This window comes from Otolemur garnettii, unplaced genomic scaffold (genome assembly GCF_000181295.1).
Source record: "Otolemur garnettii isolate 467f Iridium unplaced genomic scaffold, OtoGar3 scaffold00017, whole genome shotgun sequence".
Lineage (NCBI taxonomy): Eukaryota > Metazoa > Chordata > Mammalia > Primates > Galagidae > Otolemur > Otolemur garnettii.
In genome coordinates, this window is record NW_003852412.1 from 29,213,350 (window position 1) to 29,236,517 (window position 23,168).

General features: G+C 47.5%; 1 protein-coding gene across 4 annotated transcripts in view; it reads right to left on the bottom strand.

Moving 5' to 3' along the window:
* GLRX (glutaredoxin) overlaps positions 1-19,849 on the bottom strand; it is a 21,644-nt gene extending 1,795 nt beyond the window's left edge. The window contains exons 1-3 of one of the 4 annotated variants that reach the window (XM_023510950.1): positions 19,566-19,849; positions 13,393-13,512; positions 10,816-11,489 (exon numbers count right to left, since the gene is read on the bottom strand). In XM_023510950.1, coding sequence (XP_023366718.1) covers positions 13,399-13,512; positions 19,566-19,772 — 321 coding nt within the window. In that variant the 5' untranslated portion in view covers positions 19,773-19,849 and the 3' untranslated portion in view covers positions 10,816-11,489; positions 13,393-13,398. Of the gene's footprint in view, positions 1-10,815; positions 11,807-13,392; positions 13,513-19,565 lie in introns of those variants that run through there. The other 3 variants (XM_023510948.1, XM_012802762.2, XM_023510949.1) reach the window with 3 other exon arrangements.
* Positions 19,850-23,168: the final 3,319 nt, after the last annotated feature.

The following is a 23,168-nucleotide window of genomic DNA, read 5'->3' on the forward strand; positions in this document are numbered from 1 at the left end:
TTGTTGTTTGGCGGGCCCGGGCTGGGGATTCGAACCCGCCACCTTAGGTGTATGTGGCTGGCGCCTTAGCTGCTTGAGCCACAGGCACCGAGCCAGGAGCCCAGTTCTTTAAAATATTTCCCAGGACCAGTGAATGATTACTATGGTTGCTGTAAGTTAGGGAGTGTGGCTCTCTCCTACACCCAAACACCAAGATAACGACTAACTCACTGGGGATATGATCAGAGTGTCCGGGACCACGCAGACCCATTTATCACCCCTGGCTGTTCTTTTCCCTGAAAGGCCATCACGGGACAGCCTTGAGCTGGAGGAATGGCTGTCAGGAGTCCAGCACAAGGAGCCAGGCTGGCGACAGCACAGAGAGGGCAGCTGTTAAAGTAAGATCCTCACAGGAGATGGAATCACTTGCTTTCTTAAGCAGAAAGAAAGAGCAGAGCTTTGCTATGAATTTTTTGCCTGGTTTTTTTTTTTTTTGAGACAGCGCCTCAAGCTGTCCCCCTGGGTAGAGTGCTATGGCATCACGCTCACAGCAACCTCCAACTCCTGAGCTCAAGCAAGTCTCCTGCCTCAGCCTCCCAAGTAGCTGAGATCACAGGTGTCTGCCACAGCGCCCGGCTATTTTTTGGTTGCAGCCATCATTGTTGTTTGGCGGGCCCGGGCTGGATTCGAACCTGCCACCTTAGGTGTATGTGGCTGGTACCTTAGCCACTTGAGCCATAGGCGCCGAGCCTTTTTGCCTGTTTTTTGTGGTTTTCCTCTGCCTGCTTCCATTGCTGAGGAAGGAGAAATAAATCTTAAACTTCTTAGTTATCTCGAGAAAGCAGCAGGCAGTTGCAGAGGAACTTCTCCTCCAAAGAATAGAACAGACTTTACACTGAGCTGAAATAACCTTGAAAAAACTATGTAACAGATAACAGCACCCTGGTTTCTTGAGAAATATAATCATTAACTCCTTGTACCCTCTGTTGTAATTGTAACTATGCAGCTGATACTGAGCTGAAGAAAAAAAGTATAAGAGAGTTTGGAAAAAACTGTATGTGGGGGCAGTGCCTGTGGCTCAGTGAGTAGGGCGCCGGCCCCATATACTGAGGGTGGCAGGTTCAAAGCCAGCCCCAGCCAAACTGCAACAAAAAAAATAGCCAGGCGTTGTGGTGGGCCCCTGTAGTCCCAGCTACTTGGGAGGCTGAGACAAGAGAATCTCCTAAGCCCAAGAGCCAGAGGTTGCTATGAGCTGTGATGCCATAGCACTCTACTGAGGGTGACAAAGTGAGACTCTGTCTCTAAAAAAAAAAAAAAACCTGTATGTGGCATTTTTATGCCTTCAAGCACTTGAGTTCTCCAAGACAATTAAAGGCTCCTTCCCCTATATCGTTGGTTTAAGTGTCTATCTGTTTTAATTCACCATTTTCTTGCAACATTTTTGATTCCCTGACCAGGAAGATGATCAGGTAGATGGGACCGAGAGACTATGGGGTCTTCCCCACGCCATGGGTAGCATCCCTTGCGGGTACTCCCTGGCACCCTGACTGATGCCATTCCTAAGAATGCTCCCATGCAGATTACACGGAGGCTGGGAGGTCCCACAGTGTCCCCTGTGGCAGTTCACCAACAGAGGAATGAACATACAGGGGAAATGCACATCTGGACTTAGGTTAAGGAGACTTGGATTTAAAAAAGGGTGTAATACTAGGCAAGCCCACTCGAGAGAGTGGAAGAGGAGCTTGATCACCTCCTTGAGGCAGGAGCCTCGGTAAAAACTGGAAAAGGAATTGACCTCCATGAGGCAGGGGGCCTCAATAAGAGGGGTTAAAGGAAACAGGGGGAGGCACAGGGCCTCAACAAAAGTAAAAGGGATTAAGAGGAATTGTTTAGCTTCTGTGAATAAGTGGTATGTGAAGAGTGAGCCACTGTATAGCTCCATGACTGGTCACAGTTACAGAGCTCCATTGGGCCCTAGCCTGTAGTTCCATGGAGACATCATAAGGCATAACGGTGACTTGCTGTGCAGTGGCAACCAGGCTTGGGGTTTGTACGGGTGCCATTTAGCTAAGATGCTCCTTAGAGCCTTGCAAGAGGTGCGGCCAGGTGGGCGCCCAAGAGATCTTCAACGCCCCCCCCACCCCTTGATTGGGATGGGTCCTGCTATATAAGGAAACTCCCCTGGGTTAATGGTTCAGAATTTTTAAAAAAAAGGCTTTGTAGGGGACTATGGTGTTTCTATGACCCCTAAAAGGTTGAGAAAGCTTTGTGAGCTAGACTGGCTGTCAAAGGGAGTTTAGATGTAGGTCTAGTAAAGGAAGTATAGAGTCATGACCGGTAAGCGGGGACACAGAGACACCTGGCTGACACTAGTGTTAGAGTCACCCCCGTGGCTGGGAGGACAGCCTAAAGATAAACTAAGGGTAAAAGACCTGGTGACAACTAAGATAAACTAAGATAACACCTGACTGGACTTTATTTGTGGATGGTAGCAGATTTATAGATGCCTTTGGTCATCCAAAGCCAGGATATGCACTAGTTATGGACAGTGAAGTAACAGAAGCTCACGGACTCCTGCCTGGGACATCTGCTCGAAAGACAGAAATTATAGCACTCACTGGGCTCTGGAATTAAATGAAGATAAGACAGTCAGCATTTATACTGATTCCAAGTATGATTTTTTAACCCTGCATGTGCATGGGGCACTGTATAGAAAAAAGGACTGTTAAACTCAACCCGAAAATAAATTATCACCAAGAGACATTAAACTTATTGGAAGCTGTGCAGAAACCTAGCAAGATAACAGTAATGCATTGCAAAGGACACCAAAATGGGCAAAGACATGTTATTTTAAGGAATACTAAAACTGATGCAGAAGCACACCGGGTAGCGGCCAGCTAAGTGTATTTGCAGCCCTACTACCTTGGGGCCCAGATGTAACACCAGTACACAGTAAAAATAAATTGGAGTTGTTAGCACAGGAGCAAGCATTTGCCATAGAGGATGGTTGGGTGCGTCTACCAGATGGAAGAAGAGTTATACCAGAATTACTGGGAACTGCTGTAGTACAGCCTGTGCAGGAGTCCACCCATCTTGGACACTCCACTCTGCAACAACTACTAGGAAAGAATTTCTATATAAAACATCTAGCAAGCCTGGCAAAAACAGTAAGTCAAAGACTTGTTGCCCGCAGCCAATTTAATGCAAACTAGGCCCCGTCTGCCACCAGGTATTCAAAGTGTAAGAACTACATTTTTTGAAAACATGCAAGTGAACTGTACTGAAATGCCTCCAAGCAGAAAAAAAAAGTAAGTATCTGCTGGTATAACTCAGGATGGCTCAAAGCTTTTCCCACTGGAAAAAGCCAAAGAAGTCACACATTTTCTACTTAGAGAAATCACCCCTAAGTTTGCCCTGCCTCTTTACATAGGCTCTGACAATGGACCTGCTTTTGTGGCTGCATCTCTGAAGTAGAAGGTAAAATACAACCCCCCTGCATACTCTACAACTTCTCTGCCTTTGGGAGGTCAAGTCTAACTGCTCTACCCCATTGGACAGAATCTTAAGGTTACGTTAAACATCTAACTCCTTTAATACCACAGGCTTTTAGAGAAAAGCTTGCCTGAGACTTTGTATATCATCTTCTTTTTCCTTTTTTCTGAGTTTTAAGTTAAAATGGAAAGAACCAGTAAGTAGAAAAGAAAGGTATGGGTAGAAAGACACAAATATAAGGATGTACTTTTGATAAGGAAGGATATAAGAAAGGAGAATAATATTGTACAGGAAAGACTCTTATATGAAAACTTTTTGTCTTAAAGTAACAGGTAGTTTTAAGAAAGAAAACCTAAGACAAAAACAAGAAATTTTAAAATGTTGAAAGATGATGCGTGTTAAGTCATGAAGGTTTGTGAACAAGAATTTAAAAAGAATTTTGTATGTGATTAAATTGATTATAATAAAAAGGAAATCTCAAGTTAAAACAGTAAAGTTGTCTGTTCTTAGTTTATAAGGCTTATGTTTAAAGCGTCTTAGATTTCTGTTCTTGTACATGTTTACAGTAATGAAAAAAATACATCGAAAGTCAGAACTCAAAAGAGTCAATTTACTATTACAGAGTTAATACAAAGTTTGTTAAACTGTTTTTCTGTCCTTTTGCCTGCTAAAAACTGTGGTTGTTATGTTAAGAATAGCTTTCAGATAAGGTACCAAAACTCAGCAGAAGACCCATTGCTCATTTGGAACTAAAGAGTAAAAAAAAAAAAGAGTCCTCTTTACTTTTTGAAACAGCAGCTGCTTTTCTTTCTTAATTGACATAGCTCTGTCTGGTTCTTACAGTAACTGGACATATTCTTGTTTTTTTGAGACAGACTCTCACTCTTGATATCACAGCTCACAGCAACCTCAAACTCTTGGGCTTAAGCAATTCTCTTGCCTCAGCCTCCCAGGTAGCTGGGACTACAGGCACCTGCCATGATGCCCAGCTATATATATATATATTTTTTGGTTGTACTTGTCATTGTTTGGCAGGCCTGGGCCCCACCAGCTCTGGTGTATGTGACTGGTGTCCTAGCCACTGAGCTACAGGCACTAAGCCACTGGACATATTCTTAACAAACAACTGCTACCTTGTTGGAAATTGACTGGAAACAGCATGCTGCCTATAGGCCACAGAGTTCAGGGGAAGTTGAAAACTTCAGGGGATCTAGGCTTTACCATTAGGATTGTTTAAAATCAGATGTGCTCCTATTAAAAGAACAAGGTACTCACCCTATAAAATACTATGTCATAGGCCCCCTCCCACTTTAAGAAATTTACCAAGGACCTGAGAGAACTGGGAGAAACAGAAGTTACTAACTTACTAACTAATTAATATCACTGGGAAAAATAATGAAAAAGGACTTCAGAATGGGTGAATGATAGATGTCCTGTTAGTTTCTCTCGCCCAGTCCGTCCCAAATTTCTAGGTAAGCAGGTGTAGATAAAAGCCTGAAGCCTGTGCCTGCAGAAACCACAGTGGCAAGCCCTCTATTTGGTGATCCTGTCCTCACCAACAGCAGTGAAGGTGGATGGCATTCCTGCCTGGACACATTGCTCACATGTGAAATCAGCCCAGTGATGAGGAGTGGACAGTCCAACGACACCCAGAGCATCCCCACCATCTCCCCCTGAGGAAACAGACTACAGCCCCACCCAGGTCACATACCAGGAGCTGACTGGTCTATGCCCGGTAGAAGCTTGAGGATGAGCAGCAGTGGCGTGGGACTGGTTCTTTGCTTTGGACTTTTTCACCTTCTTTAGTCTTAGGTGTAAGACGTGGTGAAGGTTGTGAAAAATACATCCAAGAGGTAACCCAAACTAGACAAACCATCAAAACTGTGTTACTGGTTTACTCTTATTATGATTGTACCGAAAAGACTGAAGGAACTTGCATAGATGATAACCCCCAATATCAGGTGTGTGTGCCCCTCCGGGGGCCTGCTGTTTGCTCCAATACTTTGGAACCCCTAGAGCAGACTAAATTTGCCATGTGGTATACTGATATCCCTAGAAAGACAATAACCTGAGTTATAACAGAAGGAATACCTGAGCAAATCTTACTAACCTTTGATGGATACCAGATTTTTAATAACATAATGTTTGAGGGAGCATGTACCAATCCATCTTAAGAAAGACAATACACTAAAGAGATAAGCACACATCCCACAGTCAGGCACCTGTGCAGGATGTGTGCACTGGCCTGTATAATGTGGGCCACGTGGATTAATCCCAATGACAGTGATCCAGCACATTTAATAAAAGGGAAAACTCCTTCCCCTTGAACCCCTGGAAATTGTTACCCATTAGATGGTAAGCCTCCTTCCCCTGGTTGTAACAGGAGAACTGTAATCCACTGATACTAAATATAACCAACCCTTCTCACCCTAGACGAGCAAAAGGAGAAAGCCTTATGTTAGGAATGAATGTACCTGGAAGAGACCCATGCACATGGAAGGTGTAACAGTTAAAGGGAAAATAACCAAAGGCAACTCAAGCCTAGGTACCAGGCTTTCCGTGATGAGTTACGACAATGATATCATTGAGCTATGAACACTTTGCCTGCGCTCTCTTTTATCACAATTGCTCAGTCTTTCTTTTCTTTCTTTTTTATTTTTTAGAGACAGAGGGGGGACCAATAAGGAATAAACTGAGACCCCATTCCTGATCAATGCTAAACCCCTATAGATTTATAAGATTTACAAGATAAATCTAGGCTCGGCGCCTGTGGCTTAAGTGGCTAAGGCGCCAGCCACATACACCTAAGGTGGTGGGTTTGAATCCAGCCCGGACCTGCCAAACAACAATGACAGCTGCAACCAAAAAATAGCCAGATGTTGTGGTGGGCACCTATGTTCCCAGCTACTTGGGAGGCGGAGGCAGGAGACTTGTTTGAGCCCAGGAGTTGGAGGTTGCTTTGAGCTGTGATTCCACAGCACTCTACCCAGGGGGACAGCTAGAGGCTCTGTCTCAAAAAAAAAAAAAAAACAAGATAAATCTAAACTTTTTTTGAGGCAGTATTTTACTATGTCACCCTCGGTAGAGTGCTGTGACATCACAGCTCACAACAACCTCCAGCTCTTGGGCTTAAGTGATTTTCTTGCCTCAGCTTCCCAAGTAGCTGGGATTACAGGCACCCGCCACAACGCCTGGCTATTTTTTGGTTGTAGTTGGCATGGTTGTTTGGCAGGCCTGGACTGGATTTGAACCTGCCAGCTCTGGTGTATGTGGCTGGCACCCTAGCTGCAGAGCTACAGGCGCCCAGCCAATCTTAAACTTCTTAATAAGGCAGCTGCAAAAGAACTCCTCCTCCCCAAATAAGAACAAGCTTTACACAGAGCTGAAAGAACCTTGAAAAAAACTATGTAACAGATAACAGCACCCTGGATTCTTGAGAAATATAATCATTAACTCTTTGTACCCTCTGTTGTAATTGTAACTATGCAGCTGATACTGAGCTGAAGAAAAAAAATATAAAAGAGTTTGAAAACAACTGTTTCCCCAGAACTCAGCATTTTATGCCTTGAGGCACCTGAATTCTTGCTGGCAATTAAAGATTCCATCCTCTATATCAGGGTCCCCAAACTTTTTAAACAGGGGGCCAGTTCACTGTCCCTCAGACTATTGGAGGGCTGGACTGTGGGCTCCGGGACGAGTCAGCTGCTAAGCAGGACAGGCAGCAGCAGCAAAAACACCCAGCGGCCTGGATGAATGTCCTAGGTGGGCTGCATGTGGCCCATGGGCCATAGTTTGAGGACACCTGCTCTATATTGTCGGTGTAAATGTTTGTCAGTTTTAATTTGCTGTTTTCTTGCAACAATGCCAGCCTCTCAGCACTCTGTGGAGGATGGTCCTTTTTATCCTTGCATGTCACACAGAATTACTCAGCAGAAAATGGGAGATTATATGAGAGTCCACACACTGGTTGGGATCTGCCAAGTTCCTTTCCCCTGTTTGGCAGCCAGAACACTGGCGATGGGCCTAATGCCCCAGCTGTGCATCTGGAGAGGCCAAATGGCTCAGAAGAAAAGATTGGTCCAGGAGCTGACAGTTGGGGATCTTCCAGTGAAATGGCCAGATCCACAGCTGATCACTCATGACCATTTTTTAATTCATCTGTTTGCACACTTGACTGGGATTTCAGTGCCTACTATGTGCCAAGCAGTCTTCCCATTGCTGCAGACACAACAATAAATACAATGATGCTGATGGCTGCCCTCGAGGGCTCACTTGTAGTGATGAAGACAGACAGAAAAGGAAGTAAATAAATAAATTATGCAATATGTTAGACATTCTATGGAGAAAAACAAGTCCAAAGAGGGCTAGGAAATGCTAGGTGAGAATGGATGGGTGGGTGCTGCATTTTCGACAGGGTTGGGGGGTCTCTTGCCAAGAAGGTGACGTTGGAACACAGTCTGTGCAGTGAGGCACCTGTCACAAGCCCAGTCCACACACAGACCTGCCAGCCAGTTTTTTTAGTGCCTCATTCTTAAATGTTTGCAGACACACGGATCTCCAACCTTTGAGGAAGCCTCTTGAATATAAAACAGGTACAGACGACAGGGGCTGAAAGGAAAAGAATGAAGGAAAGACACACAGTGCTGATTTCCTTTCTGTGTCCTTTCTCCCCCTTCCTTTTGGTGCAGATCTCCTGAGTTTCAGCTGGGCAAGAGGCTTCCCAGCTGGGTGCCCCTTTGCCTTCCCTGTGGTGAGGGAAGGCCCTGAGTTCTGGCCAATGGGCTGTGAGCAGAAGGGCCGCACACAACTCCGGGGTCAGTCACAAGAGCAAAAGTCACCTGCCTGCTTCTGGACTGTCATGAGAGGGGAAGAAGCTTCTATCCTGTTTTTATGTCTTTTGTTATGGCAGCTTAGCTTGTATCCTAGGACGTGTGGGTCACAGGAGATAAACATAGGAGACAGGGGCCCCAGAATGACAGAGGTGAGCCCAGGGACAGAGCCAGTCTAGATCGGGGGAGTGTAATTCTCTACTTTGGAGACTCTCGTTTTTTTTTTTTTTTTTTTTTTGGCTGGAGGACAGAAAGCCCAATGATCATGAAGCGTCTCTTTATCTGCATTAGCTCTCCTTGTGCTGGTGAAGCTCCTGCTCTCCCTGTCTCACCCCTGGCCAGCTGAGGGCTGCGTGCTGACCTGCCAGCTGGAGGTGGCCATGCTGACTGAAGCAGGACAGACACAGATCAGCATCCCACTGGTCGTGTTTCTGGGGGACACCCAGTGCCTGGTTCATGCAGGAGCCTTCCTGGTTGTGGGGTGCCCTGCCTTTCCAAGGACTCATGTAGGAGAAGCCCTGGCTTCCCCAGAAGAGGCTCTGGAAAACTCCCAGGGATGCTGAAGCTGGCCTGTGACTTGGAGTCCAGCCCCTCAGCTCTTGGGAGCATTCACATAGTTGGGACAGCATTGCCCTTTCCTCACACAGCTAGCACGGTGCTGTCTACTGCTTTTCAAAAGTAAAGTGCATTGGGTGGCACCTGTGGCTCAGTGGGTGGGGTGCTGGCCCCATATACCAAGGGTGGTGGGTTCGAATCCGGCCCTGGCCAAACCGCAACAAAAAATAGCTGGGTGTTGTGGCGGGTGCCTGTAGTCACAGCTACTCGGGAGGCTGAGGCAAGAGAATCACCTACTCCCCGGAGTTGGAGGTTGCTGTGAGCTGTGACATCATGGCACTCTACCAAGGGTGATAAAGTAAGACTCTGTCTCTAAAAAAATAATAAAAATAAAAAAGCAAAGTACATTGCTTGGGGATATTATAAAGCAAATATATAGAGAGACATTTGAGAATAATTACAACAAAAATGAACCAGCAGTTATTTTGGTAGAGGGAGGTCATCTTGGGGAAGGGTGGGTGCTTGCTCAGTACCTTAGAAATGCCTGTCCATACAAGCTTTATTTCTTTTTTTTTTTGAGACAGAGCCTCAAGCTGTCCCCCTGGGTAGAGTGCCGTGGCATTACAGCTCACAGCAACCTCCAACTCCTGGGCTCAAGCGAGTCTCTTGCCTCAGCCTTCCAAGTAGCTGGGACCACAGGCGCCCGCCACAACGCCCGGCTATTTTTTGGTTGCAGCTGTCATTGTTGTTTGGCGGGTCCAGGCTGGGGATTCGAACCCGCCACCTTAGGTGTACGTAGCTGGCGCCTTAGCTGGCTGAGCTATAGGCACCGAGCCACAAGCTTTATTTCTTAACCTAGGAGGTACATATGTGAGTGTTAAATAGAATTATATATTCTTTCACATGTCCAACACATTTAAAATTTTAAATAGGCTTAAATGGCCATGTAACTAATACATGTGTGACCAGGACAGGGGTTTGCAAGAGGTGGGCAGGGACTGACAGGTTTGGCTTTTTAAATAATATGCATGCATTGCCTTGATAAAGTCTGTTTTTTTCTTTTTTTCTTTTTTTTGAGACAGAGTCTCACTATGTTGTCCTTGGTAGAGTGCTATGGTGTCATAGCTCATAGCAACTTCAAACTCTTGGGCTTAAACAATTTTCTTGCCTTAGCCTCCCAGGGACTACTGGTGCCCACCACAAAGCACAGCTATTTTTGTTGCAGTTGTCATTTTTGTTTGGCAATCCCAGGCAGGGTTTGAACCACCAGCCTTGATGCATGTGGCTGGCACCATAACTACTGTGCTACAGGCACCAAGTGGTTTTTTTTTTTTTTGAGACAAACTAACTCTGTTGCCCTGGTTAGTGCCATGGCATCATAGCTCACAGCAACCTCAAATTACTGGCAATCCTCTTGTCTCAGCCTCCCAAGTAGCTGAGACTATAGGCACCTGCCATAACGCCCAAGTAGTTACTCTATTTTTAGTAGAGATGGGAGTCTCACTCTTGCTTAGGCTGGTCTGGAACTCCTGACCTCAAGCAATCCATCCGCCTCGGCCTGAGTGCTGAGATTACAGGCATGAACCACTATGCCCAGCTGATCAAGGAGACTTTCTATGCCAGAAACTGGATATACAGTGATAGTTAAGCCTAGGTTCTTGCCTTTGGGAAATGGAAAGATAGAATATGAAACAAAAAAGGCTTATTGAACCCTAAACATTATCAGGTAGGTGAATGCAGGCATACTTCAGCTATTCAACGTGAAATTTTAAAGATACATGAACCACTTGTACTCAGTGATGTGACGGCAGCACATGTCTTTAGGATGCAGGGAGAGGCGTGAATACGGCTGTAACTATTCCTTAGTTATTCCTGACAGGAATTCACGTCTGTCCCTGCATCCTACAGACACATCCTTATTCCTGGAGGTGTTGAGAACATAAAGAACTGGACTAAAATCTTTGTGTCGTCTATTGGTACTTTATTAGGAATTGACAATTTTCACTAGAGACTGCTAAAGGAAAAGAACTTACTCTTTCAGCTTTAGAACAAACTTCCTGAAAAGTAATTACAGGGCAGGGAAAGGGCAGGGAGAAGACTCGTCAGGACAGTGTCTTCCACATTTGCTCTACACAGACCTACTGGGAGGGGCGGCTGCAAGTTTTCCATGATAACGGCCTACACCTTCTGTTTGCATCTTGCTGGTGATCTAAATTAGCACATGGTGGCTCAGGGTCACCTGCCTGGATAACTACCTTCCACCAACGGTGGCCCTGTGACCGCAGCCCTTGTGCTGGCACCTCTGGCCCCGAGGTACCAGTGAAACCCAACCCTGCTTCACTCTGCATGGCCTCACACGTGGTCCCAGACCTTTCCCACAACAGCGGGGCGTTTCCTCAGAACTTTGAGAGGGCCAGGTCTCGAACACTGGTTCAGGGCCTTAATTCTCAAGGTGGGTGGAGGGACGCATGTAGTTTGAAAGAACAAATTCAAAATAACTCCCTCCCCAATTTCATAACACAGACTCCATAAAGTCAAGCTCAGCAAAATAGTTCCAGCTGATGGGCAGTGGCAGAAATCCAAGTGCAGGTCTGTGCCGGGCAGGTCTGGACAAAGGTGTCTGAGAAACACTGTCTAACAGGGGGAGGTTCACCAGCACGCAGGACAGCAAGAAACACATGCCAAGGAGAAAGAACAAAGCTTGGGTCAGCGAGTGAATCTTGGGCCAGGAATTGTTGCCATCTCCTGGAACCCAAAGGACCAAAGCAGAAGAAAACCAAGATGGCCCGTCAACCTTTTTGGCCCTGTGGTTAGGGGCAGGTTGGTCCACTTTTTAATACTGAGCCAAAAAAAAGAAAAAAGCTGTTTGTGTCAGATCCCATCCGTCAGAAGTGCTGCCATCCTCTGTGATGCTGTTCAGCTCTGGAGGGGGATGTCAGCTGGGTCCTGCTCTGCCGGGGGGCGGGGGGAGGAATAAAGAATGGGATCTTTTTACACTTATCTGCATTACCAGCACAATGCTCCTGCCATTTAAACACACTCTGTTATGGATGACCTTGTGCCAGAAATAGTCCCAGACTGCTGATGGAGGAGAGCAAGGCAGACAGGGAAACTTCCTGGGTACAGGGGACTCCAACAGAGACCATCGGGGAAATGGTATTTTCCATCTGCTTCCATTCTTAATTAAGCCCAAATTACTAAATGTGTTCTAGAATAGGAAACATTTGGTACCATTGTTAACTGGTTTTTGAGTACTTTAAAGCTAACCCAAACAGACATAGGGTTCACCTGCTGTGATGAGGTTGCAGAATTGTGATTAGAAGATTTATAACATTGACTATTTTATTTCAGGAGACACAGTTGTATTTTTCCCAGATTTCCCCCCCCTTCTATTGTCATTCTGAGTAACTATCACAAATTAGTATACTCATTGCCCAAAGGATAAGTTATTTATTAGTGGGCAATAAATGCCAGGGAGCATTTTGGTTAAAGAACCATTAATTTTTCTCTTGAGTAAAGAAACATTTGAATCTGTCTGTGTCCAAATCAATGAAATTGGCCTATTTAGAAACTACTTAGCACCAACACAGTGCTGGGAGGCAGAGGACTTGTTAGAGGCCTGAAGCATCCTGGTTCCTTTCCAAAAAGTTCACCACCCTATAGTTTTCCACTGAGCCAAAGGTCTCCTTTAGATTCCTGACCATAGAAAACTTCATTTTGGTGCTTGACAAGACAGTCAGATTGAGTTGATCTGCTTTATGAATACAGGTAAAGCAAAAAACACTTCCATTTCACATTTCATTTAGGTTAGAATAAATGCAAATTGCCTCCCATGGCCCGTGTGCTCTGGCTTCTGCCCACATTGCTCAGGGTGTTTCCTTCCCACTGCATTTCCCTCATTTTCTTCAGAGCCTTTGCCCTTCACACTCCCTCTGCCTGAAAAGTCCTTCTGTTTCATCTTTATGTAACTGTCATCTTCGGGTCAAACAGATCTCGGCGCAGCCCGCCCCTTCTTACTATATTAGCTAAGTTTGTTGCCCACCTCCTCACACGTTCTAACACACTGTTCTTTCGGTTTCAGGAATGAGTCACTTGTTTATCCTTCTGCTTTTCTAAAATACAAGTCCCATGCTATCTTGTTTACATTCCCAGTGCCTAGTACAGTGTCTGGCACAAAGTGAATGCAAAATAAATATTCACTAAATGAAGGATCAGCCAAAGGATTTCTTCCATTGACATAATTGATCCACTTGTCAAAGGTGAAATTCGTAAGTAATTAATGTCACAGTTTCTCAACTCACCCCATCAAGATGCCACCCTGCAGTATAAGAACCCCTGGCAGGAGAATGCCACCACCCCGGTGCTGCGGCCCAGCATTTCACCAGCCACTCACCTGTGATTACTGCAGAGCTCATCTGCCTGAGTCGAGACCCCAGCTCCCCACCTCGTATCACCAGCCACTCACCTGTGATTACTACAGAGCTCATCTGCCTGAGTCGAGACCCCAGCTCCCCACCTCCTATCATTGGCCTCTCACCTGTGATTACTGCAGAGCTCCAATCTGCCTGAGTCGAGGCACCAGCTCCCCACTTTCTTGCATGGTTATGAGGTCACTGCATCCACCTATACATTCTTTACCAATGAAGACTCGGGGCACCTAAAAAAACAAAAAACCCAGGACACTTAAGGAATTTACCTACTAGTGGATTAGAAAGAATATTTTTATCCTTCCTCTGTTTCCCATGATTCCAACCTTTTAAAATCCCTTTACAACTTCCTCATATCTATTTTTACAGGACAGAACTTTCTTACTGTTATATCTTAATAACATGCTTAGTAATATTATTAAACATAACATGGTAACATTATTAAACATTAACATGGGTAAGGCAGGATATTTTTCAAATCGAGGATGCTGTGCATGAGACTATACAACTTGTCAAGGATATTTTAAAATTTCGCTCTATAGAAACATTTTTCAGGGAGAGATTTTGACTGGCTGCAGTCAGACCACCCTGATTGGAATCTGGTTTCTCTGAAACTGGGACTACACCTGAGATTGTAAACTGCCACAGCCATCAGGAAGGAATTCATGTCTAAATGTAGCTGGAAAAGTATTTGCATTAGGTCTCTGTCCCTGTTTTATTAAATCCAGCCTTCTCTGTTAAAACTCAGGTAAGCTCTGTTCTCAGCTATGGGGTCTAGAGCCAGACAAAATTGTTTGGGCTTTCTCATGCATGATGCTGCCCGAAGTCACTGTTTCTGTTAGATAACCACGACCATACAGAGATGCCATGCTTCCTGGACTGCTGCTTGGCACCTGCCCCTGTTGCCCCCCTCCCCCAAAGATGGACAAGGCCTCCCACTTGTGCAGACTTGCAGCTCCCCAGCCTCCGTGAGCCGAATACAGACAAAGTACACCTGCCCTCAGTGCCCAAGGTGTGCCTGGTCTGTCCAGTCAGAACACTCGCATTACTGATGGCAACGAGGACGGGACTGGTTCCCAACTGGTATGAGGCGCCAGGATCTAGGGCCATGGGCGGTGCTCAGTGGGAGTCTACTGTCCCTCTGCAGGCCCCACCAGGAGGGGCCTGACACCTGGGCCGGATGCCACTGCTGGTCAAAAGAGCCCTCCACACAGTAGGGAGAAGAAACGTGCCCCTGCAGCTGGGAGGGCTGGGCTGGGTGTTTCTCACAGCTCTGGGAGCAGAGACCGAGGCGAGGCGGGGCGGCCCTGGAGCTCCAGGACCCGCTGGAGGCTGAGCATGCAGAGCGGGAGGGAGCGATGGCGCAGACTCCAGGAAACCAGCTGGCCCCTTAGGGGAGCTGCGGGCGGAGGGCGGAGGGGCGGAGGGGGCAGCTCCTCGGAAGCTAAGGTGAACCCTGTTTTAGGGCACGGAGGTGCAACAGCTGCGGCCACTGGAAAACCTGGATCACCACCTGGAGTTAAAGACAGTAATAAAATCCCCGGTACAGATGCTCGCTTTGAATAAGCGCCCCGCGAACTGTGGTGTGTTCACCAGCGGTTGGCGGGCAGAGCCTGTCGCTGTGTTTGCCACCACGGGCTCCATCGTCCGGTGTTGATGCGGGGTTCCCCTGTTCAAGGCTGGACTGGGGACCCCAGCTTTCCTAGGCCTGGACAATGTCACGAAGGGAACGCGCCGACCTTTTGCTGGAGCTGGAGGGACCGCATTCATTCATCCCTCAGTAATGCTCATTAGGTCGAGGCCTGGCCAGGAGTAACTCTCAAGACCCTCAAGATGCTCCTGGACACGCCCCCGCTGGAGACTCCCATTTGGGTTTTTCCCTCTGCCAGAAGCTCTGGTGTTTTTCAGTCCTTCTGTCCAGAAGCTTATTTAAAAAGTGAAAAATATGAGAAAAGGGGCTGAATTACAGTATTTTTTTTTTTTATTACAAAGCGGTTCTGGATGAAAGTAGGCTTTAAAAATCAACACTAAAAATTAAAGAGAAACCTCATACCACATTTCCACGGCTATTTCCTGTGCCCTAAGAGTGGGAAGAAACCCAGGTGGCTTTGTCTGGTGACCCCACTGAGTCACAGAAGACACTGTCTCCACCTCCAGCCACCACTGTGTGGGAGGCTTTGCAAATGGGATGAGTCATCAGTGTGACCTGGTTTCTTTATCATCTGTAATAACAGCAGCAGGCAGATGAGGTGAGAAGCCTATCTTTTCTCCCTGGATGCTGGCCATCATTTTAGAGAAACGAAGCTCCCCTAAGCAAAGAGTTAGGACCTTTCCACTTGCGTCTGCCCAGTGACGCTTGGCTATATCAGCAAACACAGCCCTCAGGTAATGGTAGTGCAATTCTGCTGCATAGCTCCTCTTGTTAAGGACTTGTCTAATTAAATAAAAATCATCTGAGCTTTAAACAAGGAAGCAATGTATTTATGCTTGAAATTTTATATTTTTAGAAAAAATTGAGTAATCATCTCTACTCCTGCAGCTTTCCAAATCTCCACCTCTGGCCTGGGTGCTGGCCTCAGGGCTTGAGCTAACTTAGCTTTTGAGAATGCCCTGGGAAATAAGAAGTCCTCTCCCTAGACAGTGGTTCTACAACTAGAGTGAGGAGAACCACAGAAGGACCTATTAAAACAGATTTCTCTCTCTCCCTTCTCACCCTCGATTTCTGATCCAGAAGATCTGGGTTGGGAGCCCAGATCTTGCATTTTACATTTCTAACAAGTTTGCAGGCCTCGCTGCTGCTGCTGCTGCTGCTCCTGGCGTCCTGTCTTTATAGCCCTGGTCTACAATGAGCAGGTGTCCCTCCCAGCACAGCGGAGGCTCCCTGCACCAGCAGCTGCTGGAGAGCTGCCCCAGCCTCCTGAGACAGGCCCTGAAATGTGATCAGGCTGTCCCCAGGGTAGAGTTTTGTGTACCCCCACTAGCAAAGCTGGTGCTTTCACTTAGAGACTGAAAGACCACTTTGTCCTCACACCCACCTTCTAGTCTGGGGAACAGCAAAACTGCCTTAAGGGGGCTGAGCAGCAGACACACAGCACAGCTGGAGGACAGCGGTGACTAAACAGAAAGCTCAGAGACCCTGAGCAAAGGAGGAAACTGCCAGCTGCCATCTCCCTCCGGACTCCGCCCCTTCCCTGGAGGAACTTGGGTCTGTTCACCATAAGGACGGGTGGGGGGAATACCGGGACCCTCCTCCCCTGGAGTAGGTCTCCCTGACCCCAACAGCACCACCTTCCTCCCCCCAGGAGTGGGTCTCCCGGGCCCCACCAGCACCACCTTCGATACTCTGGGGTTACTTGGGATGTAACCACAACTCTCTCCCACACTCCTCACCACTTCCTTGGCTATGTCCCTGCTCCAAGCCACTGTCATTTTTATAGGACTCATTACTGTAGCCTCCAAGTGTCTCCCAGCTTAACCCCACACTGGCCCTCTCACTGTCTGTTATCCCCATCACTACCAGAGGGACCATTTCAAAACTCAGATTGAGTTACTCTTCTGCTCAAAACCCACCAATCACGTCTCATCTCATGCCAAGTACAAGCCACTGTCCTTGACCAGTCTGGAAGTCCACTCTGAAAGGCCTTCTTGACCCATCTCCCATTATCTAACCTCTAACTCTATCCTAGCTCATAATGCTCCAGTAATACTGACCTCGTTGCTATTCCATGAACCTCCCAGACACTCACCACAGGACCTTTGCACTTGCTGTTCCCACAGCCTGGAATGCCCTGTCCCTACATTCTTGTGTCTCTCTCTCTCACCTCCTGGATCTACTGAAATTTTGCCTCTCAGCAGGGCTCATATGTCTCCATTTAAAACAGTGTCCTGCTGCCTACTCCTTACTGCCTTTCCCATTTAATTTTTCTTCATAGTACATGACACTAGCCACTTCTCCACTTACTATTTTTAGTATTTATTGTTTGTCTCCTTCACTGGAATGTAGCTTTAACAATGGCAGGATTTCCCCCCCCATGGCTATGTTCCCAATGTCCAGAAAAGTACCTATTACACACCAAGTGCTTAAAAATGTCTGTTGTACCCAGCAAAGTCATCCTTTAAATATGCAGGGAAAATACATACTTTCTCAGGCAAACCTTGAGGGAATTTGTTCCCAGTAGAAATGCCTTGCAAGAAATGTTCAAAGAAGTTCTTCAGGCAGAAGGAGCAGGATGCAGATCAGACACTCAGAGCACTGAGGAGTGAAAGGTGTGTTGCTCCAGGATCTCTGGCTGTGCGAGACCAGAGTGCCCGGCCTCAAGGGAAGCATGGGGGCTGCCCTCAGCTGGGTCCTGCCAGTCTCCTGCTATACTCATGGTATCCCAGGACACTGTAGCGTAATCAAGATGGAATCTGCTCTCAAAATCAAGAACACTTGACTGTTGGGGACTGTGAAGCATACAGCTTCAGAGGACGTGTCCTTCCCCTTGGTGGAATGCATTTAGCACTCAAGAATCTTTGAAAAATGTCTTTTAAATATTAAAAACAAACTTAAAAGACCAACACAATGGCTGGGCACAGTGGCTCATGCCTGTTGTCTTAACACTCTGAGAGGTTGAGGTGGGTGGATCCCTTGAACTTGGAGGTTCAAGACCAGCCTGAGCAAGACTGAGACTCCATCTCTACTAAAAAGAGAAAAACTGAGGCAAGAGGATCTCTTGAGGCCAAGAGTTTGAAGTTGCTGTGAGCTATGATGCCAGGGAAACAGAGACTCCATCTCAAAACAAAACAAAAACTCCAATACAAAAAATATCATAGCTTTATAAAGAAAGGAAAAATACTCATTAAATGGACGTATGAAGAGGTCTGGTCTTCCTGCTAGAGATCAGGTACTATTGGGCTAAGAACAGTAGTTCCCGTGAGTTGTTGCAAAGTGGACTCAGGTAGGGATCTTGCAAACTAGTGACTCTGGGCTCCCACCTCCAACACTGATTTAATTGGTCTGGGGTGTAACTTGGGCATCAGGATTGTTCTAAAAGCTCCCCAGGTGATTCTAACATGAGGCAAAGCTTAGGAACCACAGCTGGGAGAGATCCCATGTGGAGGCACGGTGAGACCAGGGGTGGTAGCACTGGCACTGGCCTTCCCTTCTTAGGGCCTGGCATCGTGTGTGGCTGGTGGTCGCCTAAACCACAAGAACCTCTCACCATTGTGTCTCCCAGGACCTTGGCTCACAGCAACAGGGTAATACCTTTAGCCTCACTCTACTCCAAAATGTTCATTTCTTATTGGAGAGAAAGGGAGAAACCACTTCCAATGCTTTACAGTCAGAACCAGAGAAAACATCACAAATCAAACCAAACTCAAACTGAAACAGGACACTGCTGCTGTAACATGTCATCCTGAAAGGGAATTTTAGTGAGCTGGGGGGAGAAGTTCTCACTCCAGCAGCACCCAAACTAACACAGGTGATCTGGCCAGTGGGGATTCCACCTGAAGCCCAGGATGCTGAGCACAGGGAGGGAGGACAGCAGTTCTTAGGTGGTCCCACAGTCTGTTCTTGGCAAAGGGGGCTTTTAGGTCACCTACTTTAATCTGGTTTTGCAGCTGGGATTTTTAAGGGTCCAAGAGGTGGTGACTTGCCCTGGGTCACACAGCAGCCGATTTGAGAGCTGTGGCTTACAAACTTCCTACTCTGATGGGCCTAGAAGTACCTGTAATTTATTTAGAGCAAAGGGCAGATAATGCATTAGCATTTTCCAGGGGGAGGAGTTAGATAAGGAAGAAGGTGCAAAGTAGGTTATGGTGAAAGAAAGCCCAGAGGAAAGACTGAAGACAGTAAACCCACCCGCCCCACAAAAACAGAAGGAAGTGTGCACTGGACTCCCATGTGGGGTAAGAGACATTTCAGGTTGCACCTTGGTCCTCTGCCCAGCCTTCCTTCCACGGGAAGGGTAGAAGGCTGAATACTGTCATCTCACAGGCAGTATTTAAAACAAAGACTCCAGATGATTCCTGACTCCTCCTCGGAGACTCTCAGACAAGCTGCCAGCCACTGACCGATGCCACACAACACACATTAGCTGTGCCCCTTCTCTGCTCTGGGAGGACCACTGGCTGCAGGCCAGCCACTCAAGTCCAGTGGCCACTGTCTTCCCTCAGGCGCCCTCCCCCACACCCTGCAAAGCCCTCTAAATGCCTTGAATGACCTAGAGAAAGGCACCGCCCTAGAAAGAAAAAGCAGAGAGCCCTCTCCCAGCCTTTTAGAACTAACCCCCACACTCACTGTTCTTGCTCCTGTGAGCCGTTGCAAATAATCTTGAATCTCATCTGTGTAGCTGGTGGCTGTGATATCGACAAATTCCATAATTCCCTGTTTGAGGGGCAGTTGACTGAGAATCTCTTGGGTCCTCCTGCAGTAGGGGCAGGTAGGTTTGATGAACACCACCACCTTCCCAGGCTGGATTCTGCTGTTCACAAATTCTTGAGCCATAGCTGACAGGCTGCCGTCTCCAGAGGAGCCCCCAGTTGCAGGTAGCTCAGGGCCGCCAGCTGGCTCTCATTTAAGAAGGAACCTCCCTGGAGGAGGGGTTTGCCTCGTAGCAAGCTCTAGTTTTAAAGGGACAGCTGCAAAGGCGTCTCCATCTGGTATATCCACTAGCTGTGCCCGTGAAGGGGTACTCGCTATTTTATCATTAACAGCTTTGTCCAGGTTGCTCCCTTTGTCCTCAGACCTTTTGGGAGTGCCTGCCTGTGGCAAGGATCAGAGTTCAGTCATCCCCTAGGGAAGCACAGCCTGCACAGACCAGCCTTGAGGAGACAGTGACCTCTCAGAGCAAATTCTTTGTTTCCCCTTTTGGAAATGTGGTTGGACTTAAAAACGCAAACAGAATCACTCAAGAAGCAGAAAGCTTTGAAATCTCTTTGGAGGAACTGAAGTTGAAACTGACTTTGCTCCCCATGTGGACACTGCCTCCACTGTGTTTGCTTACCCTGTGCATTGGGGGGGTTTGTTGTTGTGATTCTAAGTATTTAAAAATCTCAAGATTTCACAAAAGAATCCAGACTTGCCACTGCTCTCTGAAGAGTTGGTGAGACAATACAGAGGTGGGTTCTTTAGTGGCAGCAGCTGGAGCTCCAGCTGCCCCCGGTCCCACAAGCCCAGGCCTTGGAGCCACCTGCTTCACCAGTGAAGCTTAGAGCTGAGGACCCTTCCACAGCTGTTCAGAAGCAAATTCCAGTGGAGCCCTGACTCCAAACTATAGATCAAATGAGAGTCTTTTCCTCTGCCCCTGTGTGTTCACTGTTTGTGTAATAACCCAGGGGGCCCCAGTCTCCCTCCTCAGTAGGCAGCATCTTCTGCTCCCAGGCCCAGTTCTGACCCCTCCCCTGTGTAGTAAGTTAAATTAATGGATCAAGGAAAAAACTCTATTAAAAGTAGGTCATCAGGGTGGCGCCTGTGGCTCAAAGGAGTAGGGGGCTGGCTCCATATACTGGAGGTGGTGGGTTCAAACCTGGCCCTGGCCAAAAACTTAAAAACTTCAAAAAAAAAAAAAAAAGGAAAAAAGTGGGTCTTTTTGCACACTGAAATCAGCATATCTTCAATGATGAGGGGCTGGGGCTGGAGCAGGACACCACCACTGTCACATAGGTGGAATCCCAAGCACAGTGTTAAAGAGAGAAGGAACAAAAGTGACTTTAGTTGTTACTAAAGTTAAAATGACAGAATGAGAAGCCCAGACTCTGGGTCACAGAGAGGGAACTGAGCGAGATCTCTGTAGACAGAGAGATGGGGAGGGCTCACCCCAGAACTCACTCAGTGGCAGGGTCTGCATCTCCCCTCTTCTTTGTCATCCTTTCCCAGAGGGCCCAAAGTCCTATCAGGGCCACAGGGCAGTTTCCTGCAGCCGTCGTCCTCCTGGGACACGCAGCTTGCTGCTCCCACCTTTCTCTTCTCAGTGGCCGTTGTTAGTCTCCCCTTCCTGATGTCTTTTTCCTCAGCACGTGACTATGTTCAAATGTCTCCCTTGTTAAAAACCCCCATTGCATCCATTTCCTGTGCTCCTGAGCCCGCCCTGTCTGAAACTCTCTGTACACGCCCCACCCTCTGCTTCTATCACTGCAACCTGACCTCCTTATCAAACATTCTGCTGAAACTCTGCTGGGCGGCACCCACCATGAGCTCTGTCTACATTGCTAAATCACCTGGGGCTTCCCATGCCCACTGAGCCTCACCCAGAAGTCTGGGTGTTGAGTCTTTGGTAAACTGGTGGAGCAAACCTTCTATAACACCTGTTTGCACAGGATCAACCTGAAAGTCTGGGCACCTGGGCAGAGGCTGTGGTACCAAGTCTCTCCTGTCTCAGCCCTGGGGGTGGGGGTCTGAAGCTTCAGGGTTGCAAGGCACAGGCTGCAAATGGCATTTCCGTGAGGCACCACAAGTACTATGGGATGCAGACAGATGGCACAGAGGGGGAGTCTTCTTCATTTCCCAGAAAACACTCCTAGCTCAGCATAGCAAGTTCTGCTCCATGGACTTCATGGAGGCTTGTAGCTCTGGCTCATTGGGGGCAAGACTAAGCATGGATGTCAGAAGCATCTCCATGAAGTGTCACTATGGGGCTACAGAGGTCCCGTCCTCAAGAGCTGTGGACAGAAGAAACTGTGCATGGCTGAGCACTCATGGCCTCTCCTCGGGGAACCCAGAAATACTTAGTGGGAAGTGAGGGCATTTTTCAGGGGAGAGGCAGCCTTGCCAGGCAGATAGGTGGCAACGGTGAGTGAAATACACACTGTTGCCATGAATGTGATCACATTTGTACCCCCAGGTTGGGGAGTGCTGAAAAACATTTTGCCGCAATGAACACCTTCCGCCCCAACTTTGCAGGATCCCACCTTGTGGGCCACCGCAATCCCTGGGAGCTCTCTCTTCCACTGCTAACTGCAGCAGGATCTTTTTGTTCTTTCTGTACAGGTGGACATTCTGTTTCAGCCTCTTGAGAATCTTGCCCCCACACATGGGACATCCTGGCCCTTGACCTTGCTGTGTACATGCCCTCCCTGAAGGCCGAGGCTCCAGTTGTCACCCTCACTGAGTACTGCATTGATTTCTCCTGCCCACGCCTCTCTCCCGAGCCTCAGAGATGGACGCCTCATTGCCTTGGAGAAGATGCACCTGGGAATTCCACAGGCCCCTCAGCCTCAGTGGGACCAAAGCTGAAGCTCTTCTGAAGCTTTCCCCTTTCTTCCACATCTGGTCAGCTCCCTCGCCTACCCTGCCAGGCAGGGCAGAAACAAATAAATATCCTCCACAGTGGGGATTAGTACCTACTCAGGTCATTGGCTCAGGAAATAGATGCGGGGAGGTCAGGAGATGTTGGCCAAGGCTTCCCAGCAAGGAAGTGATAGACATGGGATTCCATCCCAGGTGCATGGGTCCAAAGCAGGCACTGCCTCCACGGTGCAACAGGGCAAATCTCAGGGTCTCGAGGGAGGACAGCGTAAAGGAAGGGGTCTCCCCTAGCCCCCTGGTGAGCTTGCATCATGCCATGACATTTTTCTGCCGGTTGCTTGCCCAGCCGGCCCTGGAACCCCTCCAGGTAACAGCCAGAAATTCAAGTCCATGAAAGGAATGTTGATTGTTCTTCAGGGGAACTGAATCCTCGCACCCAACATGGAAATGACTGTCAAGTAAGAGAGGATACTTCTCATTCAGGATCATCTCTCAGGAAGAAATAGCACCTGTGTGCAAAGATATCACGAGATGGAATCACAGTCTTGGTTGTGAGAAAGGAAAATAGTGGTCCAAAGGAGGGGGAAGATCGTTTCACATCACCAGGCTTCTCTGCACGCAGTCGAGTGCATTTCTGTTTTAAATCTATTGATGATG